The sequence below is a fragment of the Micromesistius poutassou genome (genome assembly GCF_964030765.1).
Source record: "Micromesistius poutassou genome assembly, chromosome: 8".
In the NCBI taxonomy this organism is placed as follows: Eukaryota; Metazoa; Chordata; class Actinopteri; order Gadiformes; family Gadidae; genus Micromesistius; species Micromesistius poutassou.
In genome coordinates, this window is record NC_140278.1 from 3,282,205 (window position 1) to 3,302,629 (window position 20,425).

Here is a 20,425-nt window from a genome sequence, read left to right on the forward strand (position 1 = left end):
GCCATAGCTATGTGTATGGTCGAGGCACACCTAAACACACGCAAAACATACAAACATAAACACTCACACGTGTGTTCATTGACGGTAGGCGGTACAATAAGAGTAAATTTATCCACAGGCTTGTTTTAAGTGAGTTATATCCTCTTAAAACAGGAAGAAGCTTCACTATGTTGAAGTTGGGATTTGTCTAAAAACCTAGCAAAGGAGGTGAGGATGAAAGGCTGGGGATTTATATTCCTTTTGTTGTGAATAGGAATCTATTGAACTCTAACAGGAACAGGAATGTACATCCCACGCCTGAGGCCACCATTTTCCAGCGGTACGCAGCGACACGTGTCACGTTCAGAGCGAATTCGTCTCTCTCCATTGATCTTCATCAGACGGGTTAGGGGCTGGCCTGTCGTTGCCCCCCTGTGGTCGTAAAGGTGCCAAAGGTTTTTGGCGTCTACTTCCACGGAGGTAGGCCTAATATATTTGTGCCAAATATGAAAACGTTTTAAACAATCAGGGGCTGAGCTTTTGCCGTTACCATTTCAGAATAATTACAATAAGAATCCCTACAAAAACAATAGGTGTCCACAGTTTCCCTTTGTGAATACCTAATGAGTGACTATTTAAGATGTACATATTGCGCTATTTTATGGTTGAAGGTCAGACAAATATTGTGCTGTTATCTCACCCTTTGAGAGGAAGGATTTGGTTTCACAATGAAATGTTTTTGTTTTGTTTTAGCCATTCTTTTTTGGATTGATAAGTTTGTACTGGACTGCTGACAAGCTCATCAAAAAGATTTTCTGTTTTTGAAAGAAATGTCAGTTTTAAATGAATGTACAAAGGAGTGCAATGGTTTTCTATTTAAAAAAAATGATAATTTTACTTTATTGAATTTGTCAAATCTGTTCTTTTATAAGGATTGAAAATACTGGATTTAAATGCTGAAAGTTCATAAAGTTATATTTGTGTTTATATTTTGTTGTATTCCTTTTCCATAATTAACCGTATGGTTCTTTGTTGTATATATGCTTGACTGTTTGCTTTTCTAAGCTTTTGTACCTTTGTGAATATTCAGATGGTCTTATTAAAACACATTGTCAGTAAATGATCAGAGTGCCATGCAAACCCTTTGAGCAGCTACATCCGCCTATACACACACCATGTAGGAAGACCAGTAAACAGCACATTAAAATGCCTCTATTCATGTGAAAGCCATCACCATGCATTAAACAACAGACCTAGACTCACATCTAATAAGGGAAACCTGCTCTGCCATAGATATTAGGCCACAATATGAACCATCCTTAATTAGGCCTAAATATGAGCCCATCCTTAACCCATGACCTGAACCTTATTAAACCATTTTTTTTATTAGCATTATTAATAATTTATACAGGTGTAGGGTGTTAATGGAAAAATAACAACCGTCTGAGGCCATCAACTGATATTGGTTCTGAATTGTATGGAAATGATGTGATCAATGTCTCCCTCGTGTGGCGCAATACACCTACTGCAGAGCAGATATTAAAACAAAACAATGAAAAAGGTGTATTTATTTGTTTTGCTATTTTTAGTTACGTGTTTCTACTTGGCAGGTAGACTTTCGAGGATCAGTTAATTCCAAGAAAAATATTAATTCACTCACGGTTTGATTGCAACGTAAAATATAATTCCAGTTTATCATACCTGATGCTGATTTAGCGTTTCTTTCCATTTGGCTTGATCACATAGCTAATTAGCTAATTGTTGGACGCAATTTCGTTGATTTCAAAATGGCCCCACCTTGTGAATTTCGCTTCTCATATGAAGACCAGACGACGTCAGCCTCTCTTTCTAATTAGAGATAGATGTGCAGAGAGACCAGGAAGGTGAAACTGCCATTGGGACTGTTTGATGATCCATTTCAATTAGTTTCGTGTTTTACAGCAATTAAGCAAATTTGTTTTGATCGATGTTTTTTTAATTTGCAGCCGTGTTGGGTTGGGATTTAAAATCAGCATTTTTGTACACCTCGCCTCATCAACTCCTAAATCATCTGTTATAAATGATCATCCCTGCATCATCCACCAGCAATCATCAAACAGTGAGTAATTAAACATTTGACACATTCCATTACATGGTTTGTTGTACTTTAGATCTCTTCATGGCTGTGATTACCCTAAAGTGCACTTTGAGTCTGCCTCGTGTATGAAAAGTGGTATATAAATAAAGTTGCCTTGCCTTGCCTAAACAATTGTAAACATACTGAATGACTAATTAAAAATTACTTATAAGCTATAACTAAAGACAGACGTGGTTTATAGCAATCACTCATTAGAACTGACAAGTGACAAGGAGGTGAAATGGAAAAATAAATTGTATGGTTGAACTAAATTAAAGGAGAATGCAAAGAATGATTGTGAAAAATGTACCAAGGTCAGCCTTGGATTTATGCTGCTTGCGTCCCCACAAATATCCGTGGATATTGATTGATTGATTCCCCATTATTTAGCATCTTTGAAATAATTTGTTAAAAAAAATTGTTAAAAAAAAAATTGTTAACACCACAGTCTTTATTTCCTTCATAAATAAGTATCTTGGCTATTCCGAAGATACTTAGGTGCAACATCGGTCGGGTCTTTCTGCGTGCAGATCGGAAGATGTTTTTCTGACCCTGCCCACAAAATGGTGGGTCGTCACAGGTCGGACCCCAGGCGATGTATTTCATCCAGGACGAAGTCCATGTCCGCGGTTCCGACCCAGGGGCTGATGATAATCATCCTGAAGAAGTTGGCATTGCCTCCGTGGGACTGGTAGCCCACCATCATGCTGCCCGTCTTCATCATGCGCTCCTTGATCTTTGGCGCCACCTTGAGGAAGAGCAGACAGAGAACTTCATCAGAATGCATCATGGGATTTCTTTGTTGCTAATACTCAGAGTTGTTATAATGTTAAAATCCTTAAACAACGTAAATATACCATAACCGCATGCGAGAAACGTGACAAAACAAAAAGTTTTGATTAACTATGTAAATTGTGTGGCCATTTTCAAACAAAAAGATGTCTCCCCGTAAGGACAAATAATCTCACGATTAGTAACTTAACAATATCCAAAAGATATTCCAATGATCCTATCATTGATACGTGAGGTCCCAATGTACAAGATACATATGATGGAGATCAGTAGCTTCTCTGCATTCCTGCTACAGCTCATCATTCATTCATGAAAGGATTTTCATCATTCATTCATGAATGATGACCTTAAATCTCCCCTTTGCCAAGTGTGTGTGTGTGTGTGTGTGTGTGTGTGTGTGTCTAAAATAAAAGTAATTAAATCCTGTTACACCTCAACATCTTTGTAATGTAATACTCACGGCTTCAACCTTTTGCCAAAACTCGGGGCTATCTGGAATTTTCCTCAGACTTGGTGGGATATACCAAAAGCAAACATTTGCATATTCTGGCTGAAAGAGTGAAAATTGCAACTCATTAACAGATTGTAAGAGGAAAGTGTTGAATGAATGAATAAGAACGACATATTTACCTCCATCAAGAGACGAAAGCCATCCCTCTTTTTTATTTCCTCTGTGAGATATCTGGTAGAAGGTTGAAACAAAGAATATACGAAAACAAGGATTCACTTCTCTCCCTCCTAACAAGTGAAATGACAAAAAAAGTATCCTAGATTTTACAGCTGATAACACAATGAGACGATCATGATAGACGTCACTGATATTATATGATATTAATTATGTGTCACTGATATGGTTTGCCTAATGCTTTAATTGTATATTCTTAAATAAAGTTAGTCAAGTAAGTATTCAACATTAAACAAGAGAAATAGGAAATTAATGGGTCATAGGTTGGGTTGAAGGGTGCATTGTCACGGTCAGTAACCTATTCCATTGACCCATCGACAGTTCTCCTAGTTCACACGAGTTCGTCTGGGGCCACTAAAGGCCACACAAAATAGCAATACTGCCATGACCCAGGAACGCTGCACCCAGAGCCCTGAATAGACCTGAACTGTCTAACACACATCTGACCTAGTGCCAAGCAAGTGCCAAGTTCAAAATAGCAACCATGCTCTAGCCCAGCTGAGTGAGAGTCACTGCCTGAGGCCCCGTCCACACGGGAACTTTTTTTTTTGGTGAAAACACAGAAGTCTTGTGTGTTCGGGCCGACCTTCCAGAAGGATCCAACGTTTTCGGTGGCCGAAAACACACTCTTTTGAAATCAGGTCCCAGGGTGAAAAAGAGAAAAACGGCCCTATGCATTTTTGTGTTAGGATTTGTGTACGGTGTACAGATACACAAACGATGACGTCATCGCCCCCCCCCCACCACAAAGCAACGTTAGATTTCCAGTTGGTATTGTTTGATTTGTATTATTTTTGTAGCTTGTTAAATGTAATTACTAACTGTTGTTAAATGTAATTACTAACTGTACGTTAAAAAGTATTTGCTGCTCAATCTACAAGGTTTAACAACTGCTTTCTCCTCCTCGACTGTATGTTTGTATACAGTGCGCAGGCTTGATACGCATACTCTGCCTCGTCTTCTTCTTTTTTGGTGGAGAACCAGTGCCACATAGAGGCCTTGAATATGTACTACAGTGTTTCTACAGCTAGAGGCGTTTTTGCAATGAGTCGGTCTTTACGGAGAAATTCCTGAAACGCTGCCAAGGAAAACGGAGGGGAAAAGATTGTTTTCGCCCGTGTGGACGGGGCCTGAGTCATTCCTCCAGTCTACACAACTTAAAGGGAAACCAAACCATATAACAACCTATTTGACAGGAAGAGTTACCTGGTAGTGCTCTGGATGGACCCATGTCCAAACCTCGACTCAAATGCAATACGTTTTAAAAACAAGTGTGCATAACTGGCATTCAAAAAAACACATGTCTGTCTCAAGAGTTTTATGGTGGTAATAATATGGTATAACAAGCATATAGTTGCCGTTATTATGGAAAAAAAACGATTTAACCTTTCTAGAACACATTGAGATTTACAATTGAGGATTTGCACCTTGAGAGTTGGCACTGGCCTGGCCTGAATCACGTGGATTCACAGGTGTGATACTCCTACCAGAATGGTTTCACCACTTTCTTGTCCAGTCATGAAGGTATGATGAGTCATGTATTGATTGTTACTGAATACACCTTTTTTGACACTTTGGCCCCAAGGAAAACAAGCATGTTGTCGTGTTGAGGGAGGATGGCAGCGGGCCCTGTAGCACATGTGACTGCCCTCTGGCTGTCTGTTTGCTCCTCCCTGTTGCTCCCTCCTCTCAGGTGTTTCCTGGTGGGTGGAGCTGCACAATCAGCTGGCGGCAGATATAAGGCTCACCAGTCTGCCCATAGCTCTCTCCCTCTCCAGACACCATTTAACTTTTTTTACACCATTATTATCAATAAATTATGATTACTTTTGCAGTTAGACCTTGGTGTGTCTCCATATTTGTTGTGACTGAGAGCCGGGCCGTGATACACAGCTCTCCAGGTTACAGGCTTAAAGGGATGATTTTATGCCACCAGTCTAGGTGGACACGCCCACTTGGGATGTCACTAAAAACTGGGAAATACAGTTTTTCAAACGGCTTTGAAACTGCTAATCCCACTCCCAGCTGGTGGCAAAATATTACCACTTTAAAACGCTTAGAGAGGAATTCGCCACCCCTCGAATCGGTCTCCTCGGGCCGTCACACAGAGTTCCCCAACAGAAGGGCGGTCTCCGACAACATGAAGAAAGCATTGGGTCCAGACAACATCAACCCCAGGGTGCTTAAAGCGTGTGCCGGACAGCTTCCAGGAGTGTTCCAACACCTTTTCAACCTCTCTTTGAAGCTGAAGAAGGTGCCCCAGCTGTGGAAGACCTCCTGCATTGTTCCGGTGCCTAAGGTAGCACGTCCCTGCTCTCTCAATGACTACAGGCCAGTGGTGCTGATCTCGCACATTATGAAGACCTTTGAGAGACTGGTACTGCAGCACCTTAGGCCCCAGGTGTGCGACTCCATGGACCCACTGCAGTTTGCGTACTGAGCTCAACTCGGCGTGGGGACACAGTAGGGAACACAGTCAGAGTCATGTTCTTTGACTTCTCCAGTGCGTTCATCCACCATCCAGCCTCTCCTGCTTATGAAGAAGCTCTCAGCGATGTGGGTAGACAACGACATGGTGGCCTGGATTGGTGACTACCTCTCCAGCAGGCCACCGTACGTGCAGCTGCAGAGCGGCCTGTCAGATGTGGTGATGAGCAACACCGGCGCACCCCAAGGAACAGTACTTTCACCTTTTCTCTTCACCATCTACACCTCTGACTTCCCCTTTCAACTCTGGAATGTGCCCCCTTCAGAAGTTCTCGGATGACTCCTCCATCGTGGGCTGCATCAGTGAGGACATCGAGGACGAGTACAGAGGTGTGGTGGAGGGCTTCGTCAGATGGTCCGAGGAGAACCAGCTCCAGCTCAACATCGGCAAGACCAAGGAGCTGGTGGTGGACTTCTGACGGAGCAGGAAGCCCCCAACCCCCATTTCAGGGGGCTGAAATAGAGATGGTGGAAGTGTACAAGTTCCTTGGAGTGCGCATAAACAATAAGCTGGACTGGACAGACAACACAGAGGCCCTCTATAGGAAGAGTCAGAGCAGACTCCTCTTCCTCAGGAGGCTCAGGTCCTTTGACGTGTGTGGCAGGCTACTAAAGATGTTCTATCAGTCTGTGGTAGCCAGCACACTGTTCTTTGCTGGGGTGTGCTGGGGAGGAGATCAAGGGTGGGGAGTCCAACCGTCCAACCAAGCTGGTGAGGAAGGCTAGCTCTGTTGTGGGACTTGAACTGGACAGTCTGGAGGTAGTGGTGGAGAGGAGGATGAGGGACTAATTCAAGTCCATCCTGGGTAACCCCTCCCATCCCCTCTATGCTGAGCTGTGGCAGATGGGGAGCACCTTTAGCCACAGATTCATTTCACCCAGGTGCAAGACAGAGCGCTTCAAGTGCTCCATTGTGCCGGCAGCCATTAGGCTGTACAACAGCGTTTGGTGTGTGTGTGTGTGTGTGTGTGTGTGTGTGTGTGTGTGTGTGTGTGTGTGTGTGTGTGTGTGTGTGTGTGTGTGTGTGTGTGTGTGTGTGTGTGTGTGTGTGTGTGTGTGTGTGTATATGTGTGTGTGTATGTATGTGCGTGTGTCGTAACATCAACCCCTCATCACTGATCAAGACCACATGTCATTATAATGGTAAAGGCTCACACTGGAAGCTACAGAGAATGTCGTCCGCAGTGGTCGTCCGGTTGGCTACGGGGGAAGGTGAACCAAGGGAACAAGAGCTCATTCGGTTCCATCATACTAGCCACTAGTCACATTTCTTAGTGTGGGGACAGGCCAGTGCCTCTCCAACTGATACAAGGTGTCAGCAGCCGTGGCCGTCCCGTTGGCTAAGGGGGGAAGGTGAACCAAGGGAACTAAGGGCTCATTTTGTTCCGTCGTACTAACCTTGCCATCTCCAGGGCATGGTCCACCCTGCGCTCCAGCTCCCTGGTCCCCAGGGCCTTCCACATCAGCCAGAACCGGAAAACGTCTGCTTTGCGGCCGCACTGGATGCTCTTGTCGCCGGTGTCACAGCTTATGTCGTAGAACTTGTCCTTCTGGAAGAGGTAGGCGGCTCTGGCAGAGTGGCAGTGTTGCAGAAGCCCCTGGGGGAAGTCAAAGAAAACGAGATGAATGGTGAGAGGATGCGAGATGAGTATTATTATGAGTCCTGAGTATTCTGAAGTTGGTCTTCCAACTGCCAACTCCATCTTCAAAAATACAGATCTGGAGGTCATTCAAACCTCAAACAAGTGTCAAAGTGTGACACTTGTGTCACTTTGTCAAAGTGTGTAACAGGGACCAGGGAGTTGAAATGCAATTTTCTAAAGTTACAGGTCAGGGTAGGATTAGCTTTGTGCTTTGACCCCGTTCTCAGGCATCCCATCTCACGAGGGAGAACTCCCGGAGGGAGATGTTTTGATTGGGCAGATAGTGAGAGGGGGGAGGGACCTATCAGGGAGGGATGTCCTCAAAAATGAGTGACATTTGTATTTGTCGTTGCGGTTCCTGTTGTTCTTGTGGTTCTTGTTGTTCTTTTCGTTCTCCTTCTTCTAATTCTTCCTGAACTAGAACGTTTCCCCAAGATTAAAAAACTAGCTCATCCAGTGAACACATCCAGGGGGGATTCTCCTCCTCCTGTAAACAGTTGAATCGCGTTTCACGTCTTACTGTTTTGTCCCGGAGGAGGAAGGCACTGCACTGCTGGCCCGCCATCAGCATCTTGTGGGGGTTCCACGCCACAGAGTGAGCCCTGCAGCACAGCCACCGCCCCAGGGGGGAAACGAGAACAGGGAACAGGGAACAGCTTGTTTACTCAACACCGCTAGGAGGAAGATGATACTTTTACTCTTGTTTACACTTCATGTTATGTGTACATGACAACACAGAACGCACGTTGACGTTCAGGGGAACTGATATGGAAAGCTGTGATGATGATACCCGTTTAATTACCTGGAGTAACCTGAATGTACCTCAGATGATAGAGTTCTTATCTCGTTAATGCAACTGGTGTTGTTTGGTGTTGTTACGATTCGGCTTATTCCAACACTTGTCTTTCTGGATATTAATACACGTTTTGTTGAGACTTTTACACTTATACACTTAGTGTACATGACAACACAGAACGTCACAGTCGTTTGACGTTCGGGGAACTGATATGGAAAGCTGTGATGATAATACCAGTGTAATTATCGGGAGCAACCTGATTAATAAAGTGATCTTATCTTGTTAATACTGTGGTTTTGTTTGGTGTCGTTAAAATGTGGCTAATTCCAACACTTCCATCACTTGCTTGTCCAATCATGAAGGTATGATAAGTAATGTATTGATTGTTACTGAATACACCATTTTGGACACTTTGGCTAATCCAATTCGGCCCTGAGGAAGACAAGCTCGTTAATATGTTGCCGTGTGGAGGGCGGACGGCAGCGGGCCCTGTAACACAGCTCTCCAGGTTACAGACTTAAATGGGTGATTTATGCCACCAGGTGTGAGTGTGATTGGCCATTACGCCTTGTCGTTCCGGACATAGATACACTTTGCCGAATGTTTTTGTTGAATGGAAATGCCAGTTAGTTGTCATAGCCTCACCTGTGGATGCCCTTCAGCAGGTGCTTGTGTTTGCTGGACACCAGGGCCGCTCCGCCCCAGCATGCCTGAGGAACGGACGGACACCAGAGCAATGGATGTTATGGAGATTGAATCCGTCAAGCCAATGTGAGACTATGAAAACTATAGAAAGCAAAACAATAACAGTGGATTTTTACCGTACTTACATTAACATTTACATTTACATTTAGGGCATTTAGCAGACGCTTTTATCCAAAGCGACATACAATAACTACATTTGTCAGAAGAAAGAGAAACAATATATCGCTGTCAGTACAGTAAGGATGTTCACAGAAACAAATGGCAAGCACTAACAATCGCTAGGTTAACCCGTTGACAAAGATGGCAAGGATAAGACGTTACACAATGCCAAGTACTATTTTTAAGTGCATAAGTACTATTTTACGTACTTATACGCCACCATGGTGATGCATGCCAACCCAACTCCAGCTCCGCTAGACAATTGAGTACACAACGGAGGGAGAGTTGACTCACATCCACATGCAGCCACAGGTTGTGTTCTTCACAGACGTCTGCTAACTCCTCCAGTGGGTCGAAGGATCCCAACACCGTCGTGCCGGCTGTCGCACTGACCATGAAGGGTACCGCTCCCTGAAAACACCCCCGCCACACGCGCGCGCACACACACACACACACACACACACACACACACACACACACACACACACACACACACACACACACACACAGTTCAAGTATTACACCACAAACTCAAAGTCCAAGTTTTACACCCCACCATTAGGCTACAGAAATGGCTACCTCGTCTCCACAATGGAAACGAGAAAGAAGGGAAACACAAAAGGGTTTCTGTGTAGTGTTATGGTAGCAGCGGACAGCTTGAATCAAAACCTGAAGAGTTTCTACATCTAGGCCAGTGAACCCCAATTAGCGGCCCGCAGGCCAGATCCGGCCCGCAGGAGCCAAATGTCCGGCCCGCGCTGACCCAGTGGCATTCACATGTTAAAAAAAAAAAAAAAAAGTGTTTTTTTTTGTTGTTTACAGACTGATGTTATTTGCTACACATATTTAAAAAGTTTCAAACTAATGTCACATATTGTGGTATCACATTTTAAAGCTAACTAACTAAAATCTTCCTGTGTCTCTTAGAGAGGGAGGGAGAGACATATAGAGATGGGAAGAGAGTGGATGTGAACACACACTGATCTGGATGGATGGCACCAGGCCCAATGCCCAGTTGAAGACACACTGTGCTGATGCTATTTAAGTTTTTATGTTTGGGGCTGCTGCACTGTGTGCATGTTTGTTTGCTAGACTTTTTGTTTGCTGATGTTCCAGCGGCATTTTAATAAATTAATGGTAGGTTTTGGACTAATTTTGTTTCAAGAGAGCATTATTGTGTGACTCCTAACACAGGGTATTTTCAACTACTACTAATAATTATAGTAATTATTAGTAGTAGTTAATTAAAGCAAAATGTGCACATAAAAATGGCGAATTAAAAAAATGTAACGATATCTCGGCCCTTGGCGTGGCATGCTTGACCAAATTTGGCCCTCTGGCAAAACTAATTGGGGAACCCTGATCTAGGCTATCGAGAGTATCTTGACTGTACAGCAGCTGCAGTGAATCGGAGAGACGCCACACGAGTGCCATAGGGAGGTCTACACTTAGGGGGAGCAAAGCCAGAGAATGCCCTGCAGTGGCCCAACCAAGAAGAGAAGGAGCTGGCTTCTTCTTTGGCCAGCCATGATCGCCAACGCGACGCCAGGCGACACCTGCTCCCGTCATCAGAGACCCCAGCCAGCCCCCGCCCACACTGTACAGAACTGATACTGAGGGACCAGATCTCTTATTCTCACGTCACTGTGTTAGTCAAGCATTACATTGCAATTACTGATTTGCTTCTTGTTGTCTGTTAATGTGCATATTAAGACACACTTGAAACTACATGGCTACAATATGTGTGGTGCATTCTAAATCCAGTATCATTATTAAGGGTATCATTTCATCTTGTTGTGCTTGGTGCGACAGTGTGAACTTGACCCTCAACCCTAGGGCTCACCTCACTTATGGCCGTTCGGATCTGCTTCTCCAGCTCCTTTGCAATCATTTTCCCCCTTGGGAATTATAGGAATGTATGACTCAATGAACAAACGCATGCAACAAACCAAGGTATTATTATTCATGGTTGTTGTTAGCATAGTGGTCAGGATAACTCGCTTTTGCAGAACTGTGTGAAAACCAGCAAACCTTTGGTCAGCTGGTACCACGTAAACATTCTTCGTGCCGATTCCAAGGAAGGCTGCTGCTTTGGCAACAGAATAATGACACTGAAAAGACAAAACAACATTCACTAAAAGTCAGTGTCTATCCTAATGCAAGAGGTTAACCTCACATTAAGAATGTTAAGAATGTATTTCTTTGTAATGAAGAACTGGAGTTGCATGAGGTAAACGTAGGCACAAACTTTTTAATGGTCTTTTCCCACTACAAAGACCATTGGAAGACGCATACGTGCATAATGTCAAAACGTTCCCAGCAAGCATCTGAACATAAGCATCCAAATGTGATGCTTACTTTTAAACAAAGACTACATCTGTAGGAACCTTGAACAGAAACAGGACATTGTAATACACCTACTTCCTTGGACGTAAACAGAACGAGGCGTGGACAGGCCGAGAGGCCCTGCTCTTTGACGTCGGGCCAGCGCTGGAACCTGGCTAGGTTCATGGCGTACATATTGGACATGGATCCACCTGCAGTTGAAAAAGAAAACATTTCATGGAGAGCGGTAGGTCTGGCTAGCTCGCTCTTCATTCCTCCTGCTCGATACTAAGTTCCATTCATCCATTCATTATGGTGCATTGATTGGTTCAGGATACACTTTCTCTCATGGTGTGAGTGAACTCATAACCTACATTTGGGATGGTCATTCATATGATAGGGGTGTATATACCTGGGTTGAAGATGCCATCGCCTCCCTCTGCCCAGCCTATCATCTCCATCATCTTTTCCAGCACAACCTTCTCTATCAAAAAATGGACTGGTCCCATCTCATAGGTGTACCTAGCAGAAACGTACGCGTGACACTTTACAATAAGTAACAAGTACAATAAGTCACAGAAATACACATTAGTAAAAAAGCATTGGCATAGGGTTTAGGGTTAAGGTTAATCCTAACCCTAAACCTTAAGAGTTAATCCCAAAGTACCCCTAACCCTATTGCGGGTTAGGGGTACTTTGGGAAGCTGTGGGTCACTCACAGACTTGGTTGGGTGGCGTCAGTGACAAAGGATCCCACCATGGCATAGGGGTCCAGCCCCACATACAGCTGGTTGAAGAAATGAGGGTGGTCTGCACACACAGAATGCATCTGTTAAGACGACTGTCACCGTCCACAACCAATCGTGGAAGCATCTCAAACAGTGCTGATTGCACATCAGCTTATTTTCGGTCTCAAAATTTCTTTCAATGGTGGCCATCTCTGTATTCATTACATCTGTGTTCATTCATGTACAGCGTTGTGGCAGTGTACCCTTGATACGTGTGTGTGAACACGACTTAAAACGGTTATACAAAGTTTTTGAAAGAGTTGTTATCTCCGTGTACAGGACATGTATGTTAGCTCTGCGACGCCAATCGAAGCAGTTCTTCCATTTCAGCCCAGCTGTGCGGTGGGTTGTGGTGGGAGGTCTTACTGGTCTTGACGCTGTAGTGGATGGCGTCCCGACAGTGCTGCAGGGTCTGAGCCGGCGCCTCGCCCCCCTCTCTCAGGTCCAGGTCCAACAGCTTCGTCAGGTCCTCTGGGGAGCGCCACTCACACACCTATGGACGGGCTATTTCCTTTATTTTTCATTTTTTTTTCATCAGAGTGAGTTTGTGAGTTTGTTATTTTTAAGTAGCCTGCACCTGGTTTCCTTGTGCATGACGAGTATACGTTTATGTTTACGTTTATGCCTTTTATACTTTCATTTGTTGTATTTAGTTAATTGTTAATTGTTTACTAGTGGATACACTGAATTCTCACTGTTTAATATGATCAAGAGGGAGGAATGTAGAATGTTTGTGTATTGTAGTGTCTCTCTGTGTTCACATTTCTTAGTGTGGGGGGACAGGCCAGTGCCTCTCCAACTGATAAGGTGTTATTTAGTTGGCTGTCTGGGTCATAGCCAGGGCCATATACCTATCAAGGGAGACACTGCATCTGTTCTTTTGTGATTCACGTGTTCTTTAGTATAATACTCGCCCCAAATCTTGAGAAGAAGGATCGACAGCCAAGGAGCACGTCAGGAGACTGCTCCTCACCCACCTACACTATAGATTATTCAACCTAAGTCTGTACCTCGCTATATAACATCCTGTAATAAACCATCTATTCGACCTTCAGATCCAACCTGTCAAGCTGCCTTGATTTCCACTTCAAGAATTACTACTACAATGAAAATACACAACGCAGTCTTTACAAACAGCTTAGAAATACGCAGAAATCTAACATCAGGAAGATCAGGAGAATCAGGGTTTGGGAAGAATTCGTTGGACCGTCTTATATTCAGGTTTGTCTTTCATAAAATTAATATCAGTCTCGCCTTGGATGGAGAGACTGATATTAAGAGAGAGTTGATTTTACACACTTTACACGCTTTATGTTGGACAAAAGATTGCCCACTTTGCTATTGCCAAATCCAGTTGGAGGTAAAGCCGAAACATTCTCCTCTGAGAAAACCCTTCCATGCAAACGTTTGAAAATCTTTTATCAGCGTTATGATTGCTATGCTTCCCTTGGGCGCACCATTGTTTTAAACGTCTTCTCGTTTGTCAGACTGTTACTGAATACCCCCCCCCCATATGCTAATTGTCTCATTATTTTTTTCTTTCAAGGTTCAAGGAGTTTAATTGTCATTGTAGTACATACAGTTTGGCAAGGCTTTGTTCTTGGGGGTCTACGACCATTCAGCGACAATAATAAAACCTGTAAAACGCATGAATAACGACATTTGCTCACCTTTCCACTGACATCGCCGGCCTTCCTCACCACTTCATCCATGATGAGGGTCATAGCTTGTTGGACAAAGCTGTCTGTTTCAGCAGGATCCTCTTTTGAGCCGTTCAATTGAACCGTCTCTGCATGGCTCCAGCCATTACCCTCAGTTCTTGCTGGCATATTTGTCTTCTCTTTCAGACCTTGACAAGGGATAACTGTAATGTATTTATAAAGGCATTTATGAGAGACAGTACCATATACCCATTGTGAATTGGCCTACTGTAAAATAAAAAGAAAATAATACAATCCATTTTCATGATGTACCCAGAGCAAAACAGATATTCTCACAGCACATTTAACTCACTAAAAGCTCTTTATTCTACCACCCATTTTAATGAGCCCAACTAGGACAAACAAACAAAGGGCCTATTATTAGTTTTGGGAGACTGCTGGAGGCCAGGGGAAGGCTGCTTCAGATATTCATCAGTATGCCAGTTAGCATTCTGGATTCCCCCCCTGGATAATCCTGTCCGCCCGCAACTTAACTCCCCCCCCCCCCCCCCCCCCGTCAGCAATTCCACCCGCGGACCCTGTTATAATGTAAGCATTATAAGATTCTACAGAGACTCACTCCAGCCAAAAATCAAAAGTTGCCAACCCTGCAGGGGGGCACCACACATTGCTACCTGGTCTATGGGAAACACTGCTGTGAGTAGAGTTGTTCCGATACCATAATATTGGAGGAAATGCCTCCGATATTGCCTAAAATGCAGTATCGGGTATCAGCGAGTACGCAAGTCTATGCGCCGATCCGATACCATCACGTGACTGGCTTGTTTACTACACAGGCAAAGAAAATCACAAACACGTGTGTTTGTGAAGTGTTATGCTGTGTTTGTGAACGGTCAGGTGGGGATTTCGGAAGTGGGAAACGCGTCATCTCTAACCTACACGCGTACGAGCTACCAAGTCGGAAAAACATGGATGCTTAGTGAACCAACTATACATGGCTGTCATTGTAAGAACCCTTCAATAAGAATAACTAAGTGCTATTAGTAGTTACAATGCTAGATGCTGTATCGGTATATACTCAGTATCGGACGATACTCAAGTTCAGGAATCAGAATCGGTATTTGGAAGGAAAAATGGTATCTCTAGCCATGAGAATAATGTATTACACTATTATATTACTATTATTCATAACTACTACTAATATGGTATACTATTATATACCATATTATACTTTTAGCTGGTAGGTTAGCGAGAGTTAAGTTTAGATTAAAGGTGGTTCAATTAAAGCAGTAGGTAAGTGTGGGTTACGTTTAGGTTACAGGTGGTTAAGTAGAGCCATTCGGTTAGTGGGTTACGTCAAGGTAAAGGCTTGCAGATGATAAGGTACGGTAGAATTGCAGACCTGGTCAACTAGAAAGATGATGTGTCTGGAGCTGAGATGTCCATCCGAGAAAGAGAGAGAGAGAGGGAGAGGGAGAGGGAGAGAGAGAGCAGAGGAGGGAGAGGGAGAGCGAGAGAGATGAAGCCACTATGGAGAGGAGACACAGTGTCTGCAGGTCTATAGAAAGCTTTCAATTGCTTACAATTAATTATTAATTTGATTTATTAATAGAAAGCAGTCTGACCTACTCCTCCCGTTGGTCCCCCCCCCCCCCACCTGTCACACATACTGACACGAGCCCGCCTCCTCTTCCCCAGAATTGAGGATCATGCCGGTTGGAACTTGCCACGCCCGCCGTATTGTGTGTGTGTGTGTGTGTGTGTGTGTGTGTGTGTGTGTGTGTGTGTGCGTGTGTCTGTGTGTGCGAGTGCGTGTGCGCGTGTGTGTGTGTGTGTGCGTGTGTGTGGACATAGCCTTAGATGACACAGCAGGGGGGGAATTACTCTTACAACTATGAAGTAGCTGAAACAAAGGCTGCTCACAGTCAAACTGGCAGAGGTAGTAATCTCAGATGGAAACTAGAGCATTTATCTCCAGCATTCAACGATGATTAAAGTCATATCACAAGGTTGTTCTATGTGCATTGCAATCGTCGATAAGATAAACATTTGTCCTAAAATTACTAAAGGAAAGGAAAAAAAGGAAATAGGTCAATCCCCTTTTGTTAGAAAATAAATAAACTCCTTGTGACACCCGACAGATTGTTAGGACTCTAATTCCACTTCTAGTGTGTGTGTGTGTGTGTGTGTGTGTGTGTGTGTGTGTGTGTGTGTGTGTGTGTGTGTGTGTGTGTCCTCTCCAGAGAGTCACCACCTTGTAGTGGTGGAGAGGCTTGTGTGTACCTAAGATCCCAAGAGCAATGCCGTCTGGAGCTGTGCTCCTGGTAGGGTCACCCTTGGCGGTAAGATCGAGGGGGAGGTGCCAGACAAAGCGTGACTCAAAAAAAGACCTCAACAGCAAAGCAGGCAGAGGACGGTGTCTCCCCACGTTAAAAGAATTCACGCACAGGCTGTAAGGGATTACTCCATATGCACACCCCATTCCAAGCCCTGTGGCGTTCAGCGAGTGGCGACGGGAGCCGGACAGAGAAGTCTGGAAGCTCCAAGCTACAAGCTACTGGCACACAGGCGGTGTGTGAAGTTTGAGTCGCTGAACTCTTGGACTGAGGCGGGAGAGTTCCCCGGTTCCTTCACCCATGACTAAGCAGCCCCTGTTTAGGGACCACACTGCTCACCCTAGTAGGGGAGGGGGCTAGAAAAGGTGCCCTAAAAATTGTCTGCCTCACTACCTGGCTGGATTACCGCGTGCAGTGGGATCTCCTCCATGCGGTCAGAAAAAAAAAGAATAAAAAAAAGATAATTAAATCATTTTAATTTTGGTGTCTGGAACGTGCGCACCCTTCTCGACAATGACTTCAATGAAAGGCCAGAAAGACGCACAGCCTTCGTAGCAAGGGAACTGCAAAGGTTCAATGTCGACATTGCAGCCTTATCCAAGACCAGACTGGTGGAAGAAGGGCAACTGAGAGAGGAAAAGGGAGGATATACCTTCTTTTGGAACGGCAGGCCTGCTGGTGAACCAAGGATACACGGGGTTGGCTTTGCCATCAAAAACAACCTGGTAAGGCAACTCACGGAACTGCCCCAGGGCATCAGCGAGCGCCTTATGACAGTCCGGCTAAAGCTGGACAGCAACCGGATGGCCACTGTCGTGAGTGCATATGCTCACACTCTGGGCTCACAAGATGACTTCTTCTATGCCAGCCTAGATAACATCTTGTCAGCCATCCTAAAAGAAGACAAAATGATCCTCCTTGTGGACTTCAATGCTAGAGTGGGTAGGGATTATACAACATGGAGTGGCACCATTGGAAAAGAGGGGGTAGGGAATATCAACTCCAATGGTGTACTCCTCCTGACCAAGTGTGCAGAACACAATCTCTCTGTCACCAACACCCTTTTCAGGCAAAAAAATAAATTCAAAACATCCTGGATGCACCCCCTGATCCAAGCATTGGCATCTAATCGACTACGTTATTGTTCGAGCCAGGGCAGACCATCGTCTCATCCGCTCATCCATGCCCATCAGACTCATGCCCAAAAGAAGAGGGAGGAAAAAGCAATGCCGTCCCACCATATACATCAAGAATCTTAAAACACCTGGCACTCAAGAGCTCCTTCAAGCTGCATTACCAGAGTACCCTGACGACATCGAAGTACATTGGAGCCTGTTGAAATCCACCATCCTTACCACTGGACAGGCAGTTCTGGGTCTTAAATCTAAGAGGCACCAGGACTGGTTTGATGACAATGACCAGGAAATCAAACCTTATCAAATCTAATCATATCTTATTTCCAAAAAACGGCAGGCCTTTTGTGCATGGCAGAAGGACATCACTTGCCAAACCAAAAGGAAAGCTCACTCCACCGCCATTGTTCAGTGCAGAGTAAGGGAACTCAAAAACAAATGGTGGACAGAAAAAGCACAAGAAATCCAACATCTGGCAGACATGAGAAACCAGGGGTTTCTTCAGTGGCACCAAAGCAATATATGGACCCAGCCACCGGGGATCCAACTTCCTCTGGTCGAAAGACAGAAGGAAAATCTTGAAAACAGAGGAGGAGGTCAAGGCACGCTGGAAGGAACACTTGGAGGATCTGTTAAACCAGAGAACAACAGTCGAGGAGGAGGTCCTTAACAGTGTCCCACAGTACCCAGTGAAGGAAGGCATGGGTGATCCACCAAGCCTGCTGGAGGCCTGCGATGCCATCTCAGCACTGCACAACAACAAAGCCACCGGCCCCGATGGGATTCCTGCAGAAATCCTGAAGGCCGGAGGGGCTAACCTTCATCAGCACATACATGCCCTCATTTGGAAGATCTGGGACCAGGAGGTGATACCATCAGACCTCAGGGATGCACTGATTGTCATCCTTTTTTCAATAAAGGTGACAAGGCAGACTGTGGAAACTACAGGGGAATCTCACTCCTATCTAGCTACAAGAAAAATGCAAGGGACAAAAACCATCACTATACATGGCCTTCATATATCTCACTAAAGCGTTTCGTCCGCCAGGCCCTCTGGACAATACTATCCAAGTGTAGGTGCCCTGAAAAGTATATCAGGATCCTGAGACTCCGCCATGACAACATGTCAGCAGCGGTCCTCTGCAATGGCTCTGAGACTGAACCTTTAAAAAAAACCTGAAATCAACTGGAGTCAAACAAGGCTGCATTATTGCCCCCACCCTCTTCACAGTCTTTATAGCAGCTGTCCACCTCATTGGTAACAATCTACCCACTGGTGTCCAGTTTGTCTTCAAAACAGATGGCAAACTGATCAACCTAAACACGTGTGTGTGTGTGTGTGTGTGTGTGTGTGTGTGTGTGTGTGTGTGTGTGTGTGTGTGTGTGTGTGTGTGTGTGTGTGTGTGTGTGTGTGTGTGTGAGTGCGTGAGTGCGCGAGTCCACCCAGGGCTTGTCATTAAACTACACTTCATGAACTGTATCTAAAAATGTAGTGTGGGTGTAATAAACTAGTAAAAATAAACCAATTCCTAAATACATTTAACTGTTTTCTCGAGTCTGGTACTTCGGTAATCAGTACTCTATCAAGCAATGCTTAATGATAGAAGTTGTGAAATATTCTGCTTCTGCTCAATACAAATCCTAGATCCAAACCGCCTTGCATTCTTGCCGTGCAAAAGGGCAACCGGTTTGGATCTAGGATTTGAAGACATTCAGGGCGAACACTGACAAAAACACAAAAAGAATCCCAATGACCACATTCACCCTCCAAAATAAAATAGCCATGCACGAAAAAAGTTAACATTTTCTAGGATTGCACAGCAAATGAACGCCTACCAGTCATGCATCTGTCCATTGTTAGTGGCGCTGCAGCTTTAGTTGTTAGTCGGTTTGAAAGCATTAAAGTCCGGGCTCTGCACAGCGTCAACAATAGCGGAGTTCCTATTGTCCACACACGCATCGTGACGGAGCTCCAACCAACCTGACGACTTGTAGATCAGGAATTTAATATGTTGGACTTGCGAAAGTAGTAGCCTATCTAAAAAAAGATATGCAAATAGGCCTACGTTCGTTCTTATGTTTAACTATGACCCTGCAATACGAGTAGACCACACACATGAACTTAATCATGGAAATGTCTTATTCCCTCGAAATAGACTGTACAAAGTCGACAGTCTGTGCTGTCTAGAAAGAAGATTGATTTAGGGCGCCATCCAGTGGCAAGAAGTGGCACTGCTGCACAAAATTAAAATGTAATATGCACTTTACGACCACAGTCTAACCCCCTCGTTAACTAATAATTAAATAAATAAATAATAATAGCACTGTATTGAATACAGTGCTATTATTATTTAAGTTTAACAACGCGCCTGCTGTATTGGCACAATCCTGCCCCAACCCCATGATGCACATATTGACTGCGTGTGTCTTTCTAAAGTCTCTGCTGTCTTGATTACTGATTCTATTTAGGTTGATTGTGTGCTCCTCAGAATCCGGTTGCGTGCCTTTCAGGGGGTGGCATCACCCTGTGCAGCAACCTGGTACATTGGACAGTAGTACAGCATAATAAATTCGGTATAACCTTTCTATAACCCTGAACAATATCGATTTTATTCTGTAAAGTAGAATATGTATTATTTAGTGCCTATAGGCCTGGACCACACAAGCTTCTACTGATTACTTCACATTCATGGTAAGACTAAAAAAGGGGGAAAACAATAAAAGATATGACTGCCGCCTTCTTTATGTCGTACTGAGAATATGGTTCTGGATGGGTTAGCACACATTACATTGTGTGCTGGTCACAACAAGCATTCTGGT

At 44.3% G+C, this 20,425-nt stretch overlaps 1 protein-coding gene across 4 annotated transcripts; it reads right to left on the reverse strand.

Annotated features, from left to right (window-relative positions):
* Positions 1 to 2,510: 2,510 nt before the first annotated feature.
* On the reverse strand, positions 2,511 to 19,726 carry LOC311351434 (acidic amino acid decarboxylase GADL1-like). Of its 4 annotated transcripts, XM_084471573.1 has the most exons (16): positions 19,587 to 19,695; positions 15,539 to 15,569; positions 14,146 to 14,324; positions 12,842 to 12,968; positions 12,407 to 12,497; positions 12,100 to 12,209; positions 11,784 to 11,899; positions 11,394 to 11,473; positions 11,206 to 11,260; positions 9,657 to 9,773; positions 9,144 to 9,208; positions 8,223 to 8,304; positions 7,458 to 7,657; positions 3,518 to 3,569; positions 3,348 to 3,437; positions 2,511 to 2,843 (listed from the first exon to the last, which is right to left on the reverse strand). In XM_084471573.1, exons 3-16 carry the CDS (start codon positions 14,302 to 14,304, stop codon positions 2,670 to 2,672), a joined length of 1,518 nt encoding a protein of 505 aa, XP_084327699.1. In that variant the 5' UTR covers positions 14,305 to 14,324; positions 15,539 to 15,569; positions 19,587 to 19,695; the 3' UTR covers positions 2,511 to 2,669. The 4 variants fall into 4 exon arrangements, with proteins under 4 accessions (XP_084327699.1, XP_084327698.1, XP_084327700.1 ...); XM_084471572.1 differs by lacking the exon at positions 15,539 to 15,569 and having other exon boundaries at positions 19,587 to 19,726; XM_084471574.1 differs by lacking the exon at positions 15,539 to 15,569 and having other exon boundaries at positions 14,146 to 14,339; positions 19,587 to 19,684.
* Between the last annotated feature and the right edge of the window lie 699 nt (positions 19,727 to 20,425).